Here is a 27703-nt window from a genome sequence, read left to right as displayed (position 1 = left end):
CTGCTCTATACACCTTTATTTATGTCAAACCTACAGAAAGAAACAAAACTGTACACTATAACACTCACCCTACTAAACATTTACCTAATATCCTGCTCAAGTCACAGATGTTAAGGGCAGTAGGCATTAAGTGACCCTCTGTACAGGGAAATTCATTTTAAATATGACCACTTTTTACAAAGAAGCTACCCAGACAAGCTCATAGGGACACATTAACATGGGCTTTATCATTAGATTATTTAAGAAGGTTATGGCAAGTGTGAATAAATATACAAGCAATACTGACACAATTCCAAACATATTTTTTCAAGTATAACCAATACAGCAGTTAAATGTGAGAACGTATACTTTAAACACAAGTCGATTGTTGCAAGGAAACTATAATAGTCTGCTCATGTTCAGTTTTCCACCCTACTAGCCCCAGTGTAATGCAACCCTCACTTTAATCCATCGTGATGTGGTGGATTCTGGAACTTAAATTCCCCTCTTTCCATAGTGGGTGGTGCATAGACTATAAAAAACAGGGGGACTTCAGTATATCTATAACTATCTATCTAACCTATCAATTCAAAGTGGTACAAGGTGAGATATATGGTAGGGAACTGGTACCTGCAATCACAGACAGACTATTATGGTTTCCTTTCAATCACTGGGCCAAACGTACCCAGTCTGGGACCACAGAAAGCACTGTGCCTGCTGAGCCTTGGTAAACTTTTTCTGCAAAGCATCACCAGAAATTATCACCCCATAAAGTCTTCTGGGAGCTGCATCACTACCCCTCTGGGACCCTCAGTGAGGCAGAGACCTACCTGGTGGGCAATAGCCATAAAAGAACAGCCTTACACGAATTACTGAGATATGAATTAATACTGCATGGCAGCAGAAATCAATGTTGGCATGATTTTCTTTAATGTTGTGTGGTTCATCGTTTCAGATCTGTCAGTCCAAAGGAACACAACAGCAGCATTTGTTTGTCTCTTTGTCTAGTGGACCAAATTGAAAGATACATAATGACTGGAAATACAATCACCCAGATAACTTAAAGGTCAGTGTGAAGCCACTTTCAGCCCATAATAAACCAGAAAGAAAGAAAAAAAGGACACAAAAAAAGGAAAGAAAAAAGGACACACAAGAAGGCCATGATATCATAAGTATATATAAATATCACAGAACAACCTGTGGTACTTTCTTCAGGCATATTTTATCAAATAAAGTTGAAAGTGTATATATGTGTGTATAAAAAGTGACACGTGCATCATGCATAGAAGGAGATGTGGGACATGCCCTCGCATCTGATGCACACATGCTGATATGTAATAGGTTTCATTTCTTAACATTGATTTCCAGTGACATTAGTTATTGAAAATCTTTTTATAAAATATTTTTTTGTAAAACGGTATACAATAAAATACAATAGAATATGCAAAACTGCCTTCAGCTTTTGGCTTTTTTCTTCTGCTGGTCAACAAAACACTGTAGTTTAGCATTAATATTTTGGAAATGACTCTCAGCTCGGAAAATTGTTTCAGACTGTTGCAGGAGAGCAGCGAGGCTTGACTTTCCATACTAAAAAAAAGGAGGGGGGGGGGAGAAAATAAAGAGAAAATTATTTGTTGAGAGAAAGAGTAGTAGAAAACAAGGGATGAGAGACACAGGAACAATAATCCTGAGAGTTCACAGTGGCTTCCAATATTGATTATCTATATAACTACAAATGGAAATTGTGAAAAATCCTACTGAGAAACTATGTACATAGTTTTGTATATATTTTGTGTGTACAGCAGAGATGTGTTGCGATGTGTAAGGCCGCCATAAAGTTGCTACATTATGGCCTTCTACTGCTACAAGCAATGTATCAACTAGTGACAGTTTATAGAATGTCTTCTGTTAACTTTCTTGTATAAGACTGGGTATTTATTTGCCCTAGCCGGTGCTATATATTTTGTTACTGTTTATTACACTGCATTTATATATTCACCTGACTTAACTATGTAACAGTTCAATTTTACTAGAAACTTACTTTCATAGATGTCTATGCACCTAGCCATACTGAATTAACTCTCTACAGGTATAAATATTAATTCCAGCTGCTCTTGTTCCAGTGTCTCATGCAAACCACTGCCTGGCTGGCAGGATAAAAATGACTAAAAAAAGCCACATGACCCAAAATGACATAATTCAATAATAAAAAAATAATAATAATAGTAAAGACCAAATGCAAGTTGTCATAGGATACTATTACTTACCTCATATTGAAATTTAATTTTAAAGGTGAAGTGCACAAGGTCTGGCTTTGGTAATGTACTTGGTAAAGTAAATCAACCTGCAGCATCACCTTAATTTTAATTTCATAACAATTTTCCAGTAAAGGAAACTGGTCAATGAGTTTTGATATGTTTCTTTGTAATCACAAATGCATGGGATTTCCTTTTTCTACATAGTTTATAGATTATCCACTTTGTAAAAAGATCCCCACATCTGATCTACACACAAATTACACTTACAGTTTCTTTTGTCTCTGGGTGTTGGGCCTTATATGTTATATAATTGTTTTGCAGCTCCCTGAGATTATTTAGGAAAGACTGGGCTTTATTTAGGCAGGATTTCTGCTCTTCCTGTTCTGCATATTCCTTTTGCAATTTTTTCAGCTTTGATTCATTCCTGAAAAACACAGAACACATTAATTAATCTGGAAATATAAACTATTTGTAACCTGCTTATTTCATATTTATTTCCATTAAACATAGTAAAATACAAGGGCCTAAAACTGGCCATAAACAGGCAGATACAGGTTTCCCACTCTGTCTAGATAGAGTTGGCAGCTTACTGGCCCATGTATGGGGCCCACTGGAGGGACTGCACACCGATACCTGCCCTATAAGTCCAGATATCAATCAATCCTGCCAGACTAGAAGATCAGCTGTGTCTTCATAGGCCCCACTGAGTGATTCCAATGCTGATTTGGCCCTAAGAATTCACCCGTTTGGCTGCCTCTGGCCAGCTTAAGCTATATGAATGGAAGCCGTCACAGACAAATACAGTCCAAGGAAAATAACCCTGTGCTAAGAAAAAGGGGAAGATTTGTAGAATACATATCCACCCCCTTTTCACTCCCAGATATGTTGCAGAGGTCTAGTGGTTTCTAGGTACAAAAGAACAAACAAATTCTGTAGCTTTTACAAGAAACATTTTTAATACAAACAAAAAAACACACCAAATATTGATATGGCAATAAAATCTGCACTGCTTTTTCCTCATTTGGGGAAATGGAAATAATGAGGACCTTCAGTGCTATCAGCTGGCGAGTGTGTTCTTATAGGGGAGGCACAATATGCCGACTCATCTTTTTAATAAAATAATAAAGCTGCGTGCTAGTGTTGTGGTGCAGTTGCATGCATCTGTATTTAACTTCTTGCACCCTTATATGGGGCCACAATTTGGAAAGGACAAATATATATCTGACTTGCAATAAAATATGGGGAGATGATTAGTTTCATTAGACAGTAGAGCGTGTGTGTTCCAGCACTATCCAACCAGGTTGAAATACAGAGACATTACTCCCATCCATGTTTAGTCCATACTTTTATACTTCATATTTATTAGTAGTAAAAGCATTTTACAATTTGCTAGAAATGTATTTTAATCTTTTGCACTTTCAGTATAAATTATAAGATATAACTTACTCAATTAGTTCCTCTCTCCTGCTAATTAACTCTTTCCTCTTTTTCCCAATTTCCAGTTGCAGCTGTGGGAAATAATAGTAAATGGTATCAAATGTATTAAAACAGTGCTCTTTAATCTGTAGCGTTCTAGCTGACCCCAATCTATTGCAAACCCATGCTCTCTGTTGGCTGTGTAAGTGGCTATTCATTCGGCAATGTTCTAATTGGTAACAGTACCCTTACAAAGGCAGGCATCATCAGCTGACCAAGCTGGCATATGACCCACGTAGGGGCATACAATGACTATTTCCCCAATCAATATCTGATTGAATGAGCCTCAATCAAACACTGTTTGGAAAGGTGGGAAATCTCAGTTAAACACTGCACCCAACACGGATGTGTGGGCACAGGCCCCCATCTGATCAGATTGTTGGGTACGTTTTTATTTCAGAACAGTCTCTATTTTAGCTATAGTTTCACATCAGTAAAAGCACAAGAAATAACATGAGCCCAACTTTCTATAGCTTTGGGAACCCAGGGAAATGTTGTCCTCAGTTTAAATGGGACATATCTCTTACTCTTAATTTACCCCACTTAAAGTTGGCACTATTTCATCTCCTTCCGCCACTAATACTGTTAAAGGAGAACTAAAACCTAAAAATGAATATGGCTAAAAGAAGTTGAAGTGATCTCCGGGACAATTTTTATGCATTAACTTCCTTTTGGGGTCTCTAAATGCCAGATAGTTAATCCTATGCATAATGGACAGCAAAAACTGTTGAGTGGACCCTTGGCTTTCTTATTTAGGATGTTTTTCTTAAAACCTATTGCTATGTGGGAGATTGAAATTAGAAGCTTTGAGGCGATTTTTTAGAATGTTCATACATTTTTATAGAAACTGCTAAGTTCAGAAAAGCATTGCTCTTTGATACCAAGGAGCAGAAAGACATCGTTACCCATTTCTGATTTGGCAGAATGTGTAATTTTCAAAAAAATATATGATTTCCTGGGGTAAACCTAATATTCCAGGATTTTTGGCTTTGGAAGCTAAAGTATTACCATATTTATTTAATTTACTACTGGGAGTTTTTTTATCTATCGAAGTAAAAAATCTCCAGAAAACCAACCATATCTGGTATTGGCACGTGTGTGAGACATGAGACTTCCTTAATCAGTTGAATTTTTCCATAAAATATTTTTTTTTCTGGTATAAATGAAAAATAGCAATTTTTTTTGCATGTCGTGTAACTGAAAAGTTAATAACTGTTATTCAGTAAAATTAGTTTTTTGTAAGGCACTGTAGCTACAAGACCGTGGATACTGATGATGCTTTACCATCATAACACACAAGGGGCTTATTAATTGGTGCAAATAAAAAAAAAAAAAAGCAATGGATTTACAGATACATGCAAGATTTACTACATTGTAACCACAGTTAAGTACAGCAGGCATTACAACATATACCTTTGTATTTTTTCTCTTCAGATTTTTCAGTTTTTGTGACTCTTCTATCTAAGAAAATTAAGATAAAGTCAGGCCAAACATGAAAAAATTGAACAGCACTAGCCTTAAATTAATTTAGGATGGAACATGTATTAATACAGAAGCTCTAAAAAATAAAGACAATAATAAGCATTTTAAAAAAACGAACATGAAGGGGAAGTGATGGAATTTAATTTTTTTTGGTATAAATAAATTCGATAAAAAAAGTGAAGGCAATCTGACAAAAAAATTACTGAGACTGAAGTTACAGTGGATTTTTGTTTTAGATACTGTGGCACCAAAGGGTATAAATACTCATTTTGAGCTGGAACTATTTCTTACATCAATTTGGCAGTAATTATTGAAACATGAATACAAAAAGACAATGTATTATTGTAATAAAATGTTTTGCATTACTGTGCACTTTTCACTTTATACTGGCATTGTCATGCAGGTTTGCACTATCAAGCACTTTAAATCTAATAAGCAATTTGTATATATGAGTACATATTTGTAAGTAAAGTACAGTATTTGTATGTAATGGTTATGTAATAAGAGAAATAAGGAGATTTATGTACTTACGGTTAAATCCTTTTCTCTCCAGTCGTAAGGGGGACACAGGGACCGTGGGGTAAAGGGCCCCTCCCATCAGGAGGCAGGACACTGAAGAACAGAGTTGTGGACCCTCCTCCTCCTCTCCCTTTATCCCCTCTCAACCCGGAAGGGATTCAGTTTGTAACAAAGAATTAACTCATAACCGAACTACAACTCTCAACAAGACTGAGGATAACAAGAACAAGAGTTCAGGGAGGGAAGCCCTGTGTCCCCCTTACGACTGGAGAGAAAAGGATTTAACCGTAAGTACATAAATCTCCTTTTCTCCCACGTCTAGGGGGACACAGGGACCGTGGGGACGTACCAAAGCCACCCCACAGTAGGGAGGGCAGAACTCTGACCATTTAAGAAATTACTGCCTGGAGTACCTTCCTACCGAAGGTAGCTTCCGCCGACAGGTATGTGTTGAATTGATAAAACTTTGTAAAAGTGTGGAGAGAAGACCAAGTGGCCGCTCTGCAAACTTGTTCAGCCGATGCGAAGTTTCTGTGTGCCCATGAGGTTCCCAGAGATCTGGTAGAGTGTGCTCTGATCTTGATTGGTGGCACCTTCTTCTTCGCCAGGTAAGATCTTCTTATTGTCTCCTTTATCCAGCGTGCAATGGTGGTTTTCGTGGCTGGAAGACCTTTTCTAGCTCCCGACGGAATCACGAATAGGGAGTCTGTCTTCCTAAAAGCTCGGGTGCGAGAAGTATAAGTCTTAAGCGCTCTGACCACGTCCAGTTGATGCAGTCTGGTCTCCTTGTCATTCTTAGGTTTGTTGCAGAATGAGGGTAGCACGATCTCCGTATTTATATGGAAGTTGGATACCACCTTGGGCAGGAAGCCCGGTATCGTTCTAAGTACTGCCCTATCCTCGTGGAAAACTAGGAAGGGTTCTGAGCAGGATAGTGCCCCCAGTTCTGACACTCTTCTGGCAGAAGATATTGCGACTAGGAAAACGGTCTTCCTTGTGAGTGTCTCTATCTCCACCTCCGACAGAGGTTCGAAGGGACTGTCGAGGAGGGCGTTTAGGACCAGGTTTAAGTCCCATGGAGGTATGGGGTGCCTGAACGTGGGAGAGATGCGAGCGACACCCTGAAGAAACGTGCGAACGTCCTCTGAAAGGGCTATGCGTTCCTGGAAGAGAATGGACAAGGCTGAGATCTGAGTCTTTAGGGAACCCAGCTTGAGACCCTTTTGAAGTCCTAATTGGAGGAATTGTAGAATCTGAGGTATTCTTAATTCCGTGAAGGAGAACTCCTCGTCCTCGCACCATCGTCGATAGCACTCCCACACCCTGTGGTATATCTTTGACGTCACCGGCTTTCGGGCTTTGATCATGGTCATGATCACCTCCTCTGAAAATCCCTTCTGTCTCAGCACTGCCGCCTCAAGAGCCATCCCGTTAAGGTGAAGAGCTGAGGTTTGTGATGAAAAACCGGGCCCTGAGCCAGAAGCTGTGGAAACACTGGAAGAGATATTGGAGGTTCTAATGAGAGTTCTAGAAGACTTGAGTACCAGGATCTCCTGGGCCACCGTGGTGCGACTAGAATCACTGTGACCGGTTCTCTGGCTATCTTCCGTAGTACGCGAGGTAGCATTGGGAGAGGGGGAAAAACGTATGCCAGTCGAAATCTCCACGGTAGGGTCATGGCGTCCACCCCTTCGGCCAGGGGGTCGCGGTACCTTGCGTAGAATCTGGGAACTCTCCGATTGTGCCTGGAGGCCATGAGGTCTATTTCTGGCATCCCCCATTTCCGTGTCAGGCATAGGAATGCATCCTGATGTAGTTGCCACTCTCCCGGATCCAGATGGTGCCTGCTGAGAAAATCGGCCTCTACGTTGCTCACTCCGGGGATGTGAATTGCCGAAAGTAGAGTGGCGGTCCTTTCTGCCCACTCTAGGATGAAGGACACTTCCTGATTCGCCCTGTTGCTTCTTGTGCCCCCCTGTCGATTTATATATGCCACTGCTGTGGCATTGTCTGATTGGATCCGAACCGCTTGGTTTCTCAGAAGGCGTTCCCACGACTGGAGGGCTAGCAGTATGGCTCGTAGTTCCAATATGTTTATTGGGAGAAGTGCTTCCTCCTGTGTCCAAAGTCCTTGTGCGGCTCTTCCTTGAAAGGTTGCTCCCCATCCGGTGAGGCTGGCGTCTGTGGTTAATATTAGCCACACTGGTTCCAGAAATGTCTTTCCTTGGGTTAGCCGTTCCGGTGTTAGCCACCAGCTGAGTGACCTCAGGGTGTCCTCTGGAAGTGTTATTCTCTGATGAAGTGATGTCCTGTTCCAGAGTTTCAACACCGCCGTCTGAAGGGGTCGAAGACGGAACTGGGCGAATGCGACTGCCTCCATGGTGGAGACCATCAGTCCCAGGACTCTCATGCACATCTGGATTGTTGGGTGTGCTGAGGATCTGAGTGTTCTGATCGATCTCTGGATCTTGAGCTGTTTGTCCCTTGGGAGGAATACTTTCTGTATGTCCGTCTGGAACTGTAGACCGAGAAATACCATATTTTGGCTGGGAGATAGGGACGACTTGTCCAGGTTGATGGACCATCCGAACATCCGGAGGTTCTGGACTGTCAGCTGTACATTGTGTTCGGCCAATGTCTTGGATCTCGCCTTGATTAGTAGGTCGTCCAAGTAAGGCATTATGAATACACCTCGGACACGGAGGAAGGCTGCCATGGATGCCATGATCTTCGTGAATATTCGGGGGGCCGAAGATAGACCGAAGGGTAGTGCGACAAATTGAAAGTGTTGATTCCGAAAGGCGAACCGGAGGTATTGTTGGTGTGGTTGAAAAATTGGAACATGCAGGTATGCGTCTCGAATGTCCAAGGAAGCCAGAAAGTCTCCTGGTTCCAGGGCTCGGATGATGGTGCGGACTGACTCCATTTTGAATTTGTGGTAGATTATCCATCTGTTCAGGAGCTTTAAGTCCAGAATAGGGCGGAAGGAGCCATCCTTCTTTGGGACTATAAACAGGTTTGAATAGAAGCCCCGGAACCTCTGGTTTTGGGGTACCGGTATGATTACTCCGGTCTTGCGTAGCTTTTCTATTATGGAGAGAAAGGCTTGCTGTTTGGGTGTCTGATGTGGTACCCTGGACATAAAGAAATGTGCTGGAGGGATTTCGTGAAATTCCAGTCGATAGCCGGTTGCAATGGTCTGAACTACCCATGCGTCCTCCACGTGCAGTCTCCAGACCTCCGCGAAGAACCGAAGGCGTCCCCCTATGGAACCCGCTTCTGGAGTCTCCCGAGTGTAGTCAGGAGTGGGTGGTCTTGTCGACTGGTGACTTGGATTGAGGCTTGCGGGACTGCCAGGGGGACTTTCCCTTGTTGGGGAAACGTCCCTTGAATGATGACTGGTGAGTCGTGGTCTGATTGGTCTTGTTGTTGCGAAAGCCTTGGCTGCGAAAGGAGTGACCCCTTCTTGGGTTGAAGGCTGATTTGGGTTTGGTTTGAGGCAGCAGGGTACTTTTGCCCCCCGTGGCTTGTGAAATAATCTTGTCAAGTTCCTCTCCGAATAGTTTGGAGCCCTGGAAGGGTATGGCAACCAGAGATTTTTTAGAGCTCAGGTCAGCGGACCAAAGTTTCAGCCACAGGGCCCTGCGGGCTGCAACTGAGAGGGCAGACGCCCTGGCTAGGACCCTGGCTGCATCCAGGGAGGCGTCGGCTAGGAACTGGTTGGCTTCTTGAATGTAGGCTGCTAGCTGGATCATGTGTTCCCTGGATCCCCCCTCCTGAGCAGTCTGTAGGAGAGAGGTGGACCATGTCTCGACTGCGCGGCTCACCCATGCGGATGCTAGGACAGGTCGTAGGGCTGATCCCACGGAAAGGAAGTTTGCTTTGAGCAGGCCCTCCATCTTTTTGTCGGTAGGGTCCTTAAAGGCCGAGGCATCTGGCACTGGGAGTGCGGTAGCCTTGGAGAGGCGTGATACTGGAGCGTCAACCACTGGGGGAGTGCTCCATTTCTCGACGGCCTCCTTGGGAAAGGGATATTGCCGGTTGAAATGTTTTGAGGTCTGGAATTTCTTGTCTGGTGTCTTCCATTCCTCTGAGATCAAGGCCTGCATCTGATCATGAGCTGGAAAAACCGCAGAGGTCTTGTGTTGTCTCTTAAATAGTGATGCTGATTTCGTCTTGGTGGTCTCTTCCTCTTGAATCTGTAGGGTTTCTAGTACTGCTCTGATGAGGTTGTCTATGTTGGGGGCTGCGCTGACGGCATTGTCCTCTTCGTCTGAGTTGGGCGTGGAGGAAGAGGAAAATATTTCTCCTTCACTCGCCTCCTCTTCGTCAGATGAGGGGATAGATAGTGAGTCCCTGGTGGTTGGTGCTGGGCGACTGGGGATCCTCTTACGCTTCTTGCTAGTGTTAGGTGAGGAAGCTAGTTTGGTTAGCATTTTATCAATGGATGAAGTCAGTTGCGGTATGCATTGCAAGCTGGCCAGGGACTGTGACAGTGTGACTGCCCAACCTGGGATGTCAGAGGGGCCCTGAGGGTCAGTGGCCCTTGTGGGTGAGGGAGCCCTGGGTGTCCCCTCTGAGGTTGCCCCGGGGCCTGAAGCAGTGGTGTCAGATGGTAGGGGCAGAGCTGGGCTGCAAGTTGAACAGAGCGGTTCAGTTTGGCCCTCTCTAAATTTGGTAAGGCATTTTGAGCAGGCAAAAAAGGACACCGCATGGTTAGGGTGTCTGCCCCCCCTAGAGAAAAGATCCCCCCTACCGTCAGTCATGCTGATCGCCTGGAGTAGCACTGCAGGGTGCTGAGGTGTGGAGAGAGAGAGAGAGAGAGGGGTGCCCACACTCCTTGTCCCCCAGGTGGTCCCCTGATGCTGCTTCTCCCTGAGAGCCCGACCGCGTTGTGGGGAGCGTGAGAGTGGCGCGAATGAATGGCGCGAGAGAGAGGCGCGAAGTAAGGGCGCGCATCGGTGACGTCACGCTGGCCGCGCCGCCGGCTGAGGCGCGCAGCCAGCCGGGGCGCAGAGGGCAGACAGGAGTCGACGAGTGCGGTCGCGCAGGGAGAGCTCAGGCTGTGGGTAGGAGTGCGGGCACGGGCAGGCAGGTAGGGGGTTTCTAGGGGGGGGTCGCCCACCTTACCTCTTGCTGGGGGAGCGCCGATGCGGAGCATTTGTCTCCCTGACCTGTGCCCTGATGGGCACGGCTCATTATTCCCGCGGGGGGGGCTAGCTCTTAATGAACAGGCTAGGCTGACATGGCTTCGCCCCGGTTGTTAGTGCTAAGCACTAACCGCAGATTCCTTTGATGGGCCTACCTAGAGGCCACTCCTAACCTCCTGAGGCAGGACACTGAAAGAACTGAATCCCTTCCGGGTTGAGAGGGGATAAAGGGAGAGGAGGAGGAGGGTCCACAACTCTGTTCTTCAGTGTCCTGCCTCCTGATGGGAGGGGCCCTTTACCCCACGGTCCCTGTGTCCCCCTAGACGTGGGAGAAATTAATAACTATAATGGATATGAAAAGAATAGAAAGGGATTTTTAACATTTAAAAAAAAAAAAATTATTTTACTTTGTAATGTACAAAGCTGTAAAAATATCCATTTCAGGCTAGTCTTGATATGTGTGTTTTAGAAGCGCATATTCACTTAGTAGATCATTTTTATGTGTTTTTATTGTTTAAAAGATTTTAGGGTTATTGCACTTCATTGTTATTATCTCTTGCCTTATTATACACCACCTAAATAAAAGAAGGAACCATTTGTTTATATATGCTTGTTGCAGGGTTATGTTACGACCCTGCACTATAAAAAAAACATTTGAAGGGTATAAAAAGCAAACAACTCCTAACTGCCACACCTATTCTTATGAAGCGCCTAATGGCGCAAAACATGTAAGGAAGGTGGAGAATGGAGCCCATGTAGCACTGGGATGCACCTGTGTGACCTTTGGTATCTCATGCACAATCTGGATTTATTGACTGATTTTTTTATTAACCAATAAATGATTGGTATGCAATACCACTAATCTGTTTGGTTGTTTAATATTGTTTTTTCCGAGCCTTGGTGGTAAATTGCATGCAGCAGATAGCTACTTTCTTTCTTTATAACAGTTAAAATTGTTTTAAATGCTTTCATTCAACTACAGAAAAGACACCAACTATCTAGAGATTTTACTTTACTATGTGAGTTTAGCAATAGGGCCTAAATTTTGTTTAAACACTTTAAGCTTGGTGTAAGATGATAACCAGGCAGAAGATATTTATGGAAAGAAGTTTTAGAGAAACAATCTTCCATACGTTACTAGTTTTATTAATGCCAACGTAACCTGCTTCATAAGTAAGCAATTATGACTTTTAAAAAACTTACAGTTTCTGTAATCTGTTCCTTAACACTGTTAAAAAACATATCCACTGCTTTCTTGCAGGCAGCAGAATCATTGGCATCTCTAAGAAAAGAAACAAATTATGTCAAAAATAATCAAATAAAATTTACTGTTCATATAGGCCACGCCTGTGTAACCCATGTACTCAACCTAAAAGTTCTAATGTAGCCATAAAGCCATAAGAGCTTATACTGATTAATGGAAGACTAGCTGCATGAAAGTTGGCAAAATGATTACTTTCTTGCCACTGTCCCAGATACACTAAGGCTTGTTTGGAGTGGTTGCTAAACTAGATGATCTTTCATGATTTGACCAAGCGAGGCAAAGCAATCACCTCCTGGGATTTTCAGCTAGCTTCAACTTAACATCTGGCAGGGAGGCTGTAGTTCTGGCCCAATACACAGGGTACAGCCATCTGACATATAACAATATTTTATTATATCCTTACCTTTCTATGGATTTATACATTATATGCAAAAATTGCACCACTGTATTGCCACTGCTTTGCCTACAAAGGAGTATACTGTAAAGTGATGATTCTTACATATAGGGTCCTGCAATTGGTTGATAGGCTTCATCAGAGTCACTTACTAATCGCTTGAAATGTGAAATGTTTTGATAAGCACCTTACACAGACATTTCACGGCAGTGTAATACATGCCATCTATACATGCAAAGTTGTGACTTAGCAAAATATATGCAACTTATTGGGGGGCTTGCTTCTCATTATCACTTCAAGTCCCTGCATGAGATAACATTATACAAAAAAAACAGACACATGGGAAACCTAGAGAACACATATGGCCCAAGCCACAGCCTAACTACACAAATAATTGTACTATGAGACATATATTTTACCTACCTGTACTCTTCAACAATGTCTTCAAATTCAGCAAGTACAACATCCAATTCATTCAGGTCTCTGGAAGATCTGGGCATTTCTTCTGAACACCAGACCTTTGGAGGTACAGCATTTTTAGAGCCTAAAAATGAAATGTTATATAAATTTGACTGCTCAGTTTGCAAAACAGTTTAAGGCTGTGGGCTATATTTCTCTATATTAGAATAATTATAGTATAATAGTAATTATAGAATAGTTTCTTAAAGAGATACTGACATCAGAAACTAAACTTTTTTTTTACATCTATTGCAACATTGTCTTGGGACGCTATTTATAATTTAGCTTAAAAGTATTTGCCCAGTGCTTTTACATTACCTCTCTAATCCCCCATTTTACCCTATGAGGGTGCAGCCATATTTGTGCAGCAGTAGTCCGTTAGCATTAGAAGCTATAACTGACAGGCTAAGAAGGGACACTCAGGTTGGTAAAACAGTCAGGTTTCGGAACAAACAATTTAACAATTACTTACAAAAGCAGCCCTATCGGCAAAAAATGATCAACGTGACCTATAGGGAACTTTTAATGTATATTAATATTTTGAAGAGTAGTTTTTTTTAGTGTCAGTATCAATTTAAGCAATCCTGGGGACACCACATTATACAGCTGAATATGGTAGAAAGACTTTATCTGTTACACAGTATTAGTATATGTAAGTATATACAGGTATGGGACACATTATCCAGAATGCTCGAGACCTCGGGTTTTCCGGATAAGGGGTCTTTCCGTAATTCGGATCTCCTACCTTAAGTCTGTTAATAAAATTATTTAAACAGTAATTAAACCCAATAGGATTGGTCTGGCACCAGTAAGGATTAATTATATCTTAGTTGGGATAAAGTACAAGGTACTGTTTTATTATTACAGAGAAAAAGTAAATCATTTTTAAAAATGTGAATTATTTGATTAAAATGGAGTCTATGGGAGCTGGCCTTGCCGTAATTTAGAACTTTCTGGATAATGGGTTTCCAGATAAGGATTCCGATACCTGTATGACCAAATGATGCATTGTCAATGAATCTACAGTAGTTGAAGTATGGCTGTATTAACTACGTGTGCAGTACAGGTCTGGTTTCTGATATCTGAAATGCCTGGGGTCCTGAGGTTTTTTGGATTAGTGGTCTTTATGATGGAGAACTGCACCTTAAAGGTGACATTTTGGCTTTTAATTGTATTGCTATCTATGCATACAGCTAAATCAAAAAAGAATAAAATGATTTTGAAAAACTTTATTAACAACTCTGATTACATTTTTCACTCCAAAATCATTACCTCCCATCCCCCTAGTCTTCCTATCCATGCTTAGTGTATAGAACCCTATGTGCTGGAGGCACTAGGAGGGCAGAGGAATGAAGCCCAACCAATCAAATATTTGTAAGTAATCCTCCTATGAATGTCTGTATCAGCTCACTGCCATGTCTGCTTGCATGCAGGCTTTGGCTTTGTTGTTATAACGATACAGCTCAAAAATTAACTATTTAATTACTATGCAAAATAAAATCACTGGGGGTAGCAAACTTTAAGGCACCCCCTGTGATTATAATCATTATTTCTATTCTCATACTGTAATATTGACGTTAAGTCCCCTGTTTTTTTTTTTTATAACACTGTTAAGTGAGTGATGCTCAACTTTCTGGCGCTATATGATTAAATGACAATAATTATTATGTAAAAGGAAATTAGTTTCTCTTCTGTTGCTTTTAAAATATGAAAAAATGTTTTACAGTTTTTGTTTAATAACACTCAGGCTTGGAATTTCAACTGCTATTTGGTTGCTAGCGTTTACTTAATCAGCTACTAGGCAACAGTTTGGAAGTCAAAATGGAAGATCAATAGGGAAGGGTCTGAAAACTAAGAAAAGCAAACACAAAAAAGACTAACAATAAAAATGATCACATTTGATTTGTTTATTGATTGCCAGTGTAGGTGACCATAAAAACCAGATAGCATTTTCAGTGCATGTAATAAGAATCTTTTGATAACCTCCAAAAGAGTAATTTCTGATTTTTACCTGATACACTCGATTCCGGTGTCAAAGATTTATTCTGTATTCTTTCTGGGGTTTTGCCTTTGGGAGAACCCTAAGACAATAGACAGGAATTAGAAAGGTTTTTTGTTTTTTTTAAGCACTGATTTAAACCACTTGGATCTGTAGCAGAGAACATTTTTGCACTGACCATGGACAGCAAGCCCCTGTATGATGCATGATGTCAAAGTACTATAAGCTTACTTCTCAGTACAACAATTCATTAACATTAACACATTTTATATATGGTGACCCATAACAAACCAGATTTAGAGTCTTTCCATAAGAACATGGAAAGTTTACACGTTTTTACTGGTTTAGGTAAAACATGTAAGGTTTGAATTGGATCTTTATAGGAATAAAACAGACAAAACACTTACAGTGCAATTGTCAAATACTTACTGCACCTTTACTGGTTTTGTTTCTGTGTTTCTTTGCTTGTGCAGGGGTTTGTGAACTATTTGTTTCTTCATCCAGACTTGCTGAACATTCACCGGCATCTGTCTGCACTTGATATTTTGCTTTGCTTGGAGCCTGAAAATGACATAAAGGGGCACATTTATCAAAGTAAAATTACAAAAATTAGTATTTTTTCTAATTTATAGAACTGTGTGTATTTTCTATGATTTTTTTGTTAATTTCTGCAACTTTTTCGTGCTTTGCATCAATTTGTGCGACAAAATCATATTTGCCACAACGAGTACAAAAGTTTCGGATTCATTCAAGCTTCAGAATCGTGACTTTCCTTGGGCCAGGTTGGAGCTGCAGAGTGCCATTGAGCCTTATGGGAGACTTTCCTTGGGCCGGGTTGGAGCTGCAGAGTGCCATTGAGCCCTATAGGAGACTTTCCTTGGGCCGGGTTGGAGCTGCAGAGTGCCATTGAGCCCTATGGGAGACTTTCCTTGGGCCAGGTTGGAGCTGCAGAGTGCCATTGAGCCCTATGGGAGACTTTCCTTGGGCCAGGTTGGAGCTGCAGAGTGCCATGGAGCCCTATGGGAGACTTTCCTTGGGCCAGGTTGGAGCTGCAGAGTGCCATTGAGCCCTATGGGAGACTTTCCTTGGGCCGGGTTGAAGCTGCAGAGTGCCATTGAGCCCTATGGGAGACTTTCCTTGGGCCAGGTTGGAGCTGCAGAGTGCCATTGAGCCCTATGGGAGACTTTCCTTGGGCCGGGTTGGAGCTGCAGAGTGCCATTGAGCCCTATGGGAGACTTTCCTTGGGCCAGGTTGGAGCTGCAGAGTGCCATTGAGTCCTATGGGAGACTTTCCTTGGGCCGGGTTGGAGCTGCAGAGTGCCATTGAGCCCTATAGGAGACTTTCCTTGGGCCGGGTTGGAGCTGCAGAGTGCCATTGAGCCCTATGGGAGACTTTCCTTGGGCCGGGTTGGAGCTGCAGAGTGCCATTGAGCCCTATGGGAGACTTTCCTTGGGCCAGGTTGGACCGGCAGAGTGCCATTGAGCCCTATGGGAGACTTTCCTTGGGCCAGGTTGGAGCTGCAGAGTGCCATTGAGCCCTATGGGAGACTTTCCTTGGGCCGGGTTGGAGCTGCAGAGTGCCATTGAGCCCTATGGGAGACTTTCCTTGGGCCAGGTGGGAGCTGCAGAGTGCCATTGAGTCCTATGGGAGGCTTGCAAAATTATGCACAGAGGGATTAAAGTCAGAAAATTTTTTGCGCCGTTTACGATCATTTGGATAAAAAAAATTTCAATATTTTCATAAGCACATGATACGATTTTTCGCGCAATTAACGCACATCAAATATTTTCGTATTTAATCCTAATTTTTTTCACTCACACTCATACTGATCTGAATTTCGGACTTTGGTGAAATCTGGCCAAAAGTGTGCATCTCCTCTGTGCTTTCGGCATACTATAGTTTGTACAAATCATGGAAAAACACATGATGTTTGTACAGATATAAAAGCTGCAAGATTATCAGACATACCCTGCAGTATTTCGAGTCAAATACCAGCCATACATGCCCTAGCAGCTGAAGCAGAGCTAATTTTACATATTCAGTTAGCTCATAACGCTAGCTAGTCACAACAAACAAGCTGACCAAGCAGTCTTTCCTAACCCTCTTATGTGTTTCCCCAGCATATCAGTTTTCTGTGTCAGACATCACAAGCAGAGGCACCCTGGTGACATAAAAGCTTGTGTACTGGGCTCTTTCTAGTGTCTTATGATGATGCCAGCAGGAAATCTCCAATAAGATAAGCTTGAGAATACTTAGATTGCAAGGAGTGCTTGTATATCACAACTAAGAACAAATTGTTCTAAGGTGAATTGTTTTCTATGCAGATCCAACTTGGTATTAATCCATTTTACATGCACTTCATATTATTAATAAAGGAAAATAAGTGCCTCAAATTCTGTCCTACTGACCATTCAGAATAGGCTTTTTTGCAATATTTAATAGAGCAAATAAGTACTTACCCTCCCTAATCTAATTGGCCTTTAAGGATAAACTCAATCTGCCTGTCCTAAATGTTGTCCTATATTATCAAATTGGTATAACAGCATACATTGTTAACAGTGGGGAAAAAAGGATTAAATGCACTGGTGCTTCTGTTTGTATGCTCGTTGTTTCTTTCTTCCTGGGACAGGTTGTATGAGCTGCATATATAGCAGGAAAGCACAGCTCTAACATCAAGCATTATAACATGGATATGGGGTATTCTCAGAAAAAATCTCAGAAAAGCTGCAGAGGAGTGGCAGGTATTTCTCAAGAAACACTTATCAGCACAGGTAAAGCTTCTCTATGGGAAGTGGTGACAGTGAATTTATTGTGTTTCTCCATAAGAGCACTGCCCCAAATTCCATACAACTTAAAGGTTTTTCTAAACATCCCTGCAAATTCTGATTTGTGTGTCATGGTTTGTATACATGTAATCCTCTAGCTTCTGCCAAAGCCCTGCTATCAGCTTACAACTGGCATTAGGTTCAAATGAAATTAAATATGAAACCCTCACAGACCTTTACAAAGAGGTACTTTACCATAAAACTGTAATATGTGTTTAATAAGAATATACACAACCTAGACTTTACTGTCCCTTTAACATTTTGTTTACCTAAAAAACTGCACATTTTTGTTGCAGTTACCCCAATGCTCACCATACTTTTGTCTTTTCTTCTATGTTTCTTTGTTTGACCAGGGGTTTCTGAATTATCTTCTACCTCACCCTGATTCTGAAAAAGGAAACAAAAGCTAAAGAAGGAAAGAAATACCCGGGGGATCATTTTCTTTGAGTATTCTGATACTTACTGATACTTCACTGATTTTCTTTCTGCGTTTCTTTGCCTGACCTGGTCTTCTTGATACATTTCCCTCCTCTTCTTCATCCATCCTTTCTGATGGGTGACTATTTTTAGAATCAAATGTTTTTTTTGGTGTCTGAAAACAGAACATTAAAGCAATTTGCCTTGCCCTTTTTCACAGTTATGTATTGGCTAATAATATATATTGTGCTCATATCGCTAAAAGGACATTTGTTAGGATGTTGTTCCTAGGTCATATGTATTATGAACAGTAAAGTATGCAACTTGGTTTTTATTAATTGTATATTATATATTCTGGTATTTTGACTCTACTTATTTAAATGCCTGTTGTTCAATGTCAAGTAGACATTGCAATAAAGTTAAAGGTTACAAAACAGTTATCCTTTTTTATTAGATTTAGGGAATTTGCAGAAAAAACTATTCACATTAGGAGAAGTTAAAGGGCCCAATAAACTATGCCAGTTCAGGTTAGAAACTTCTGTTCTTTGAAGGGATTTGTAAGACAGATTAATCAAAGTGTGAATTTAGAGCTCACCACAGTAAAATTCCTCCACTCCCTATTCATTCCTATTGTAATTTTAGAGGAGTATTTATTAAAAGCACGTTGCCTTTATAACAAATATATCCATTTAAATGTCATCTTTTGCTTACCATGACATCATCTATTTTTCTTCTACTTCTGTTTGTTTTGACAGGGGTGTGTAATTTGCTTGTGGCTTTTCCAGATATGCTTTTTCTGCGAGAAGATTTAGCTGCTTGAACAAATGACTTTGATTTGTTCAGGGTCTTAAAAAATGGAATACACAGTGAGAAAGAACAGGGTGCAACACATCATTTTTCCTCCAACTCTATTTCACACTCTATTACACATTACATATATAAACCATATATTAATTTGCCAAACAGTCACTGCCAAGTCACTGTTTTAATAAGTAGATATATGTCAGTCACTATATGTTGCTAGTACTTTTATACATTACTGTATCCTATTATTGTGTAATTTTTTTTTTTTACTGTTAAAGATTTTTTTTTTTTTTTAAACTTTTATTGATAGTTTCACAGTTATACAGAGAAGTAAGTTTGTTAAGAAAATTGTTTTACAGCAAAGTTTTGTAAAATAAACCGGTGATTGGTCACCAATTTTGTGTCCTGAGTTATTGTGTAATTTTTAACATCAAGTACAATGTACTGTCCTATAACTACAGTGAAAAATTAAGTCAGGGTAACAGTTAAAGGGCCATATAATGTGAAAAACAACACTGTTCCAATGAATTGTACTCAACCTAATATAGAAAAAATGTGCTCTTGGCTGATTTATTGTCATTTTCTTTAAAAACCCCATTAGACCCACCCATCTGTTCCACTTCCTGCTGCCTCCTTTCTCAGGCTGTTCAGAGGGCTATCAACACCCAGCACACAGCACTGTAGGATAGGAAACAATCAGCAACTAGGCAGACCTGATAGGGAACTGAAGCCTGCTTGTGTGACTGCAGGGCTGTGATTGGCTATCCCCCTCCTACTGTGCTTCTGGCAGGGACCGTTAGGACATGCTCACCCCTTATTCAAAACATGGACAGGGACCTGCGAGGATCTATAGGAAGCTCCAATAAAGGAGCCATTTTTACAGAGAGTATTACTTTTTTGACCAAAGTGAAACCAGGACCATATATTATTCCTAATTGCCTACAAGATTATAAGTTTTTTAGTTTATCCTATATATCTCCTGTTTATATAGTACTCAATGGGAAATAATAATACAATGGTCCCACAATTCCAAGCTATTGGATAACAGCTTTCTAAAAAAGTTTTCATGGTATTGTTATTTACTGAAAAATAACATTTAGTATGGTCAAATAATGGCAGCTTGACTAGAAAACAATATACGCAGACTGAACAGGATGTGTCAAAGTATGGAAAAGCAAAATATAAAAGAAGAAAGAAAGAAATTTGGTTCTCCAGTCTGGGCTGGCCTAGATAGTAAACAAACCTTTTTTGTTTTCTCAATAACTGTATTCTCCTGTGTTGTGTGATCCTCTGAGGATTCTGAAGTTTTGCTCTTTGATGACGTAGTGCTCTGACTTTTACATTACACACACACAAAAAAAAATTGATCAAAGTAAAATGCATAATAATGTTACGAGGAACACCACACAAAAAATGCAATTATAAAATGATGGCAACTTTACAATATATACAATACAAACAAATTTAAAGGAGAAGGAAAGGTAAAAACTAAGTAAGCTTTATCAGAAAGGTCTATGTAAATACAGCTATAAACACTCACAGAATTGCTGCACTGAGTCCTCAGTAAGAAGAAACGCCACATTTCTTTCCTTTTATTCTGTATAAATGATCATCTGTGTTAGACTTCTTTCCAAAGAGCATGTCACGAGTCTGCTCAGTTTGTTCCGCTCTCCTCCTCCTCTTCTCCTCATCTCTCCTCTCTCCCCCTCTCTACTGTGTAATCTGCTTTTAGAGCAGTTCCAGGAGCAGTGTGAAGTGGGAAGTGAAGTGGGACTGGGTAAAATAGCAGCTGCTATTTTAAACATACAGAGGGAGCTTCTATGGCTGTTTACTCAGGTATGGCAAATCATTCTGCAGAATAAATATAGCGTTCTAACTTGGACTATTGAGACAAATCTATTGACAATAAAATGCCAAAATGCCTTTCCTTCTCCTTTAATGTTATTGGAAAATGTAACTGCTATTGAAAACAGTATTCCTGTCTCTCCCTTGTATTCTCTGAAAGAGTTGAAAACTGTAAGAGGCATTGCAAGGCACTGTTAAAAATTGTAGCCTTCATTCTTAAGGCAAAATGTTATTTTTTGGTATGCAACCAATTTCATTTCCACTAAGAAATAGTAATTATGGATTAATATTTTCCTAATCTTAAAGTGTTAAAGTCTGCTCACTGCAGAGGTTAATGGGTTTTAATTTAGAAAATGAAGAAGACATTTCATTTTACCAGGACAATAGCATATTGTAGAATATAGCATATATATTATAATAGTGCAAAAAAGTGCACATGCAGACTATAGCACTCAAAGCTGGATAGGATTGCTGCTTCACACTAACTGGGTTTGATTACAAACTTTAGGCCACTATTTACACAGAAGGGGGAAAAAGTGTTTGTGATTGCCTAGATGGTAGTGATGTGCGGGCTGGCCAGATAACCCTTGGGTCAGGCAAGTTCGGGTCGACCTTGCCACATCAACTGCGGGTTGCAGGCAGGTTTGGTTGAGCGATTCCGCTCTCTCTCCCCGCCTGCAACCTTACACTGCCAGCTTCCTTTTCCAGCTCTCTAAGTTACAGGTGGGCTCCCGGCATGCCCCGTCCCCTTTTAGTAACATCATTGTGGGGCGAGGCGGGGCAGGGCAGGTCGAGTAATTCTCGACCCACACATCACTACTTGATGGATATTACAATAGAACCTTCCTAGTTACTATAATGAAAGTGAATACGAAGTGTATATATTATGATGCAAATTCCCAAAACTGACTGACTACGACATCCATTAAAACACAGAAAATAGGGACATACTTAGCAAATAGCAGAGACAATTCACCAATACATATTACCTATACTCTATAGCTTTTTGTATTACGCCACTGAATTTGTGGAAAATAGTATCTATCCCCCAAAAGGTGCAAATAAATAAAAAAAAAATTCTCAGCATGTAACATTTAACATTCCTATCCACAAGATAGTCTCTCATATATATATATTATACCTTTTGCCTTTCCTCGCTGAAGAACGTAATGACTGTTCCACCATAGGCCTTTCCTCAATTAAGTCTTTTTCTAGGGGCTCATCTGCATCAGTATAAACTGCTGTGCTGTGTAAGGGTGGATCTAGAAGCAGAAATGAAAAAATCAAAATGATAAAATCTGAAATAACAGTATAGCCAGGTGCATGTTCTGAGACACAAATGTAAAATTGCCCATAATATGTTTAAGGTCCCATTTACAGTCTTTTAATAGTTAAGAGAGAAACATCTGTAACTTGTTATATGGGTCCCTTGCCAGGGGTAACAGAACATACAGAATAAATGATGCCACGGCACTTCCGTTTGCAAAGGTGAAGTAGTGAATTTTCAATAGAAAGGCCAAGAGAAGGCACAAAAAAAATTCACTTCTTCACCTTTGCAAACGCAGCATCATTTATTCTGTAAGGTCTTATTTACAATCACAAGGTTCAGTTCAATCAGTGAAAATTGCACTAGGCAAAAAAACATTCACTTCTTAAAGGAGAAGGAAAGGCTAAGTCACTTGGGGGTGCCAAAATGTTAAGCACCCCCAAGTGACTTAGATCGCTTACCTTTTACCCCGGGCTGGTGCCCCTGTTAGGAGAGAACAGCACCAGCCCGGGGTAGCAGCGATTGCTTCCTCCTTCCTTTTCGCATGCGCCGGCCGACGGATTTCGCCGGCAAAAGAGAAAGGAAGGAGGCAGCGCTTCCTACAGGTACCCCGGGCTGGTGCTTTTTTCTCCTAACAGGGGCACCAGCCCAGGGTACAAGGTAAGCGATCTAAGTCACTTGGGGGTGCCTAACATTTTGGCACCCCCAAGTGACTTAGCCTTTCCTTCCCCTTTAAAGGGACAGCATAATCACTTGTTCAACATTAGTTCAATAAAGAGGGCTTGTGCTGAACATTCTTCTTGCATATTGTTTCAATGAAAAACCTTATGTTTTTTTATATTTCTTGAGCTAAACAGGGAAAATAATTATCTACTAACCAAAAGACATGTCGTCCTCATCATCCATTGCAATATCATCATGTGCTTTTGTGACACTGGATATGCTTAGGGACATCAGTGCATTCTTGGAATCTGGAATTTTTAAATTTTTGCTCTTCAATGGTGATAGCACATGAGCACCAACACGATCTACTTTTCCCTAGAAATCAGAACAATGAAGTTGTAATTGGAATCTGTAAGCATGCACTGTAACTAAATGTATGTAGAAGGGGAAATTTTGTGAAATGAAAAAATCACAACAGGGAAAAATAAAGTAAACACATTATGGGGCTGATTTACTAACCCACGAATCCGACCCGAATTGGAAAAGTTCCGACTTGAAAACGAACATTTTGCGACTTTTTCGTATGTTTTGCGATTTTTTCGGATTCTGTACGAATTTTTCGTTACCAATACGATTTTTGCGTAAAAACGCGAGTTTTTCGTATCCATTACGAAAGTTGCGTAAAAAGTTGCGCATTTTTCGTAGCGTTAAAACTTACGCGAAAAATGCGCAACTTTTCGCGTAAGTTTTAACGCTACGAAAAATGCGCAACTTTTTACGCAACTTTCGTAATGGATAGGAAAACTCGCGTTTTTACGCAAAAATCGTATTGGTAACGAAAAATTCGTAAAGAATCCGAAAAAATCGCAAAACATACGAAAAAAACGCAAAATACCGATCATTACGAAAAAAACGCAATCGGACTCCATTCGACCCGTTCGTGGGTAAGTAAATCAGCCCCTATGTGTGTGCATAATAAATGTCGAAAAAAGAATTGGTTTTTTTTTAGCACAAAAACATAATCGGTAAAAAAAAAATATGAACGTTAAACTCCCCCTAAGAATACAGTATTTGTATTCCTGTACCTTTTGGGGTTTTTAAGGCAATACTATTCATGTAGCATGATAAATGTAAAAAGGCTGAGGGCACACAATGCACAGGCTCAGCTTCACTCCACCTGTATTTTCCCCACAGACAGAGAGAAATCGGTGTGCTGCCATCCACTCAGTAGTTCCTCTGCACTACGACAGGCATTGCATTGGCCTGCATGCAGAAACACTGGGCACATATTGGCAACGGAAGCTATGCTGATACCTGCTCAGAGTGTCTGCATGCAGGAGGGCACAATGCAGAGAAACTGCCGAGTGGATGGGAGCACATCGGCTTTTCTCCACCTATGAGAGAGGGGATTTATTTTCATAGGCAGAATAGGGGAAAAAAAATTGTTATTGTACTTATATAGTTGAGCAGTTATATTTTAAATAATACTTACATCTGTGTGCACTTCTTCGGCAATGACATTCAAGTCTTTTCTAGCAGTCTTCTTTCTGCAGATTAATAAAAACTGGGTTAAAACAGGAAAGATGCTACAACCTAGTAATGCCAACTAGAGTTATAAACCTCACTTAAACTATAAGTGATAAGCTGCGCAGAAACATTTATCTTGCAATGTATATGCAATCTTATTGTGGACAGATCAACAAGACCTTAAGTTACTGATTCAAAAAACATCTCCTTAAGCTTTTCTGCACCATTCTCTCATTAGTTGAGCAATGAAGCACCAGGAAACACTTCCTGCATCAGTAACAGTCCTGTTATATGTTCTTGATATCGGCAGTGTACAAATTATTATACATTTTTTTATTTAGTTGTTTGGCTGGGTTTATTTGCCCTTCGAATAATTAAAAAACGCTTAAGGCTGATGCCACACCAGGCGTAGGGCTGATTTTTTCGGCAAGCGGAAAAACGCTTGCCGAAAATTCAGCCCTACGCCTGCTACTTGTGCCTGCACCCGAATGAATGGGATACGCTCGGGTGCAGGCACATGTAGCCGATATACGCATGAAAACGCGAGAGAATCCAAAGTCTCGCGTTTTCATGCGTATATCAGCTACATGTGCCTGCACCCGAGCGTATCCCATTCATTCGGGTGCAGGCACAAGTAGCAGGCGTAGGGCTGAATTTTCGGCAAGCGTTTTTCCGCTAGCCGAAAAAATCAGCCCTACGCCTGGTGTGGCATCAGCCTAAGGTATATAGTAAAGGTGGCTAGAATTACACTTACTTTCATAATACAAAATGTTATATTTCAGTTTGCTACCACTATTATGAGCTTATTTAACTATATCCCTGTTGCAGGTTTAATAAATTGGCTTGCATGTTTCACTTGTCCTGTAAGTGGCAAATTACTACATCACTAATTGCAGCAATTCATGCTCACCTGTAGTTTGCACACAATACAGAAAGCTGTTCTGTTTCCTCTAACAGATTGAGTCTAAACTTAGTTAAAAATATTATCATAAAGGGAAGTAATAAGTAACTAAATAAAAACCGATGTCAGAATGTGAACTTAAAACAAAAGCTTTATGTAGATAATTTCATACTCACGCCACATTTTTTGTTTTTGAACGTTTCATATTTGGATGCTTGTAGCTTTCCCCTCTTCAACTACGCACGTAAGTAGCAGATACCTGCAAACATATCTTAATGGAAAATCAATCTTTTAAAAAGATTATGAATCAATATAACAATGAGATATAGGCAGATTTTAATGAAACAGGCAAACAACGATCAGTTTCCTACAGCAAACAGTATGGAGGCATAATGCATAGAGCTGGCACTACATTTACACTACAGGTATGGGATCCATTATGCAGAAAGCTACAAATCATGAGAAGGCCATCTCACATAGACTGCATTTTAATCAAATAATTGTTATTGGAGGCAAAGCAATCCCACTGGTCTTAATTAAATGTTTAAATGACTTTTAGTAGGCTTAAAGTATGGAGATTCATATTACAGAAAGATTCCTTATCGAGAAAACTACAGGTCCCAAGCATTCTGGATAACAGGTCCCAAGCATTCTGGATAACAGGTCCCAAGCATTCTGGATAACAGGTCCCATACCTGTACCATGTACTCTGGGGACATTATATATGCAATCGGCACAGTATTGATCCTACCATGTGTTCTGGGATGTATGAAACTGGCACTCTATTTTAATTAGCCTTCCCAAACATAAAAATAACCCTACACATATACAAATAGAGTATCCTAGTGCATTAAGTTCAGCAAAATAACACACAAACACAGACAATATCTATCCCCATGCATGGTTATCAGTTGCTGGATGTTGGTTCCCAATGGTTAAAATTACTTTACATTACTATATACCCCACAGCTACAGTCTCTTCTCAGAACCCAAATTTTCTTCACAGCCTATTGTGTTTGTGGCAGTTATAACCCCCACCAGTGACTGCTCTGGAGAGATGCTGTCTGCTAGATTTTAAATAGATTAATCCAGATTTAGCACATATTCTAAACGGTCCAGTGTTTAACACAGAAAATACAGGCAATTGTACTTGTGCACCTCAGTACTAAGACAGCAGGTAGACAAGCGCCGGAGGTCCAAGGGGCACCACTCACATAGAATTTGACAGCGGCATAACTACCATACAGCAAACCCCGCGACCGCAGGGGTGCCCTAACCATGGGGTTTGCTGTAGTAGTGGCTCTTTCCAATCCCTTCTGTCGGTTTCATTTTTACTACCTGTCGCAAATAAATGAGCTGGCTGAGGGATAGTGGCATCCATTGATTTTACCTCCTCACTCAGCCCCCCCCTAAGTTTTCTTTTGCAAGGGGGCATTATTAGTTACGCTGCTGGCTCTTAAGCTTCTCTTTAGTTAATAGCTTGGCAGGGGGGTTATTGTGTGGGGTTTTCAGCTTATATCAATTATTGTGCTTCCATAGCAGTAAGGCATCAATTAGCAGCTGCTACTGCGGCAGACGGGGAGATGAGTCGCCGCGCGACAAATCTCCCTTGTCGCGGGCGACTAATATCCCCGAAATGCCATCCCACCGGCTAGAATGTAAATCGCCAGTGGGATGGCATATGTGGCGCCGAAACCGGCAAAGTGTCAAATGTAAAAAGAGTTGGGGAGCAACACAAGCATGAAAAATGTTCCTGGGGGTGCCAAATAAGGGCTGTGATTGGCTATTTGGTAGCCCCTATATGGACTGGCAGCCTATAGAAGGCTCTGTTTGGCAGTACAGCTGGTTTTTATGCAACCAAAACTTGCCTCCAAGCCAGAAATTAAAAAATAAGCACCTGCTTTTAGGCCACTGGGAGTAACATCCAAGGGGTTGGGGAGCAACATGTTGCCCCGGAGCCACTGGTTGGGGATCACTGCCCTAGAACTCAGAATTAGCACATCATCGTAATCACCATTCTTTTTAGACAGTATATAAAAAGCATCTTTTTATATAAAGACCAATTATAAGTTTTTCAGAATATCACGGTTATACTTAAAGTTAATTTTAAGGTAAACTGCCCCTTTGTGCCATAGCTCCCTGCATCCTTTGCCATGCTTTAGTTGGCAGAGGAAGTTGCTCAGTTGCTGGTTAGTTTATGTCTTTCCAGACTGGGCTCTCAGCTTCCAAAATCAAAAAAGCATCTTTTTATATAACAGCAATAAAACACAGCCCGTCGGATGGTTTAGCTCTTGATGCTCACCTTGCATTACACTGACTTCCACCTTATGCTGTCACTGCTGCTTGGGCTGTCAGAGCCTTCCTCACTGTTCTCTCATACCTTCCTCACTTCCCTCCTTTTTTCGTATTATTGTGCAGCAGCTTCTTTTCCTCGCCCCCTCCCTTGTCTTCCGGGTTCACTAAACACAGCCACG

The 27703-nt window shown here is 41.0% G+C and overlaps 1 protein-coding gene across 3 annotated transcripts; it reads right to left on the bottom strand.

Annotated features, from left to right (window-relative positions):
* Nucleotides 1–205: 205 nt before the first annotated feature.
* cenpu (centromere protein U) lies at nt 206–27703 on the bottom strand. 3 transcript variants are annotated; one of them, XM_031901734.1, is made up of 17 exons: nt 27532–27702; nt 25406–25500; nt 24294–24348; nt 23017–23176; nt 22013–22133; nt 20270–20360; nt 18934–19068; nt 18269–18397; nt 18118–18192; nt 15410–15541; nt 14993–15062; nt 12946–13066; nt 12068–12146; nt 5127–5174; nt 3684–3745; nt 2505–2661; nt 206–1566 (listed from the first exon to the last, which is right to left on the bottom strand). In XM_031901734.1, the coding sequence occupies exons 2-17, from the start codon at nt 25432–25434 to the stop codon at nt 1435–1437; spliced, it is 1596 nt and encodes a 531-aa protein (XP_031757594.1). In that variant the 5' UTR covers nt 25435–25500; nt 27532–27702; the 3' UTR covers nt 206–1434.

This window comes from Xenopus tropicalis, chromosome 1 (genome assembly GCF_000004195.4).
Source record: "Xenopus tropicalis strain Nigerian chromosome 1, UCB_Xtro_10.0, whole genome shotgun sequence".
Lineage (NCBI taxonomy): Eukaryota > Metazoa > Chordata > Amphibia > Anura > Pipidae > Xenopus > Xenopus tropicalis.
Note: the sequence above shows the minus strand (reverse complement) of the source record. Positions and strands in the feature narration are given on the sequence as shown.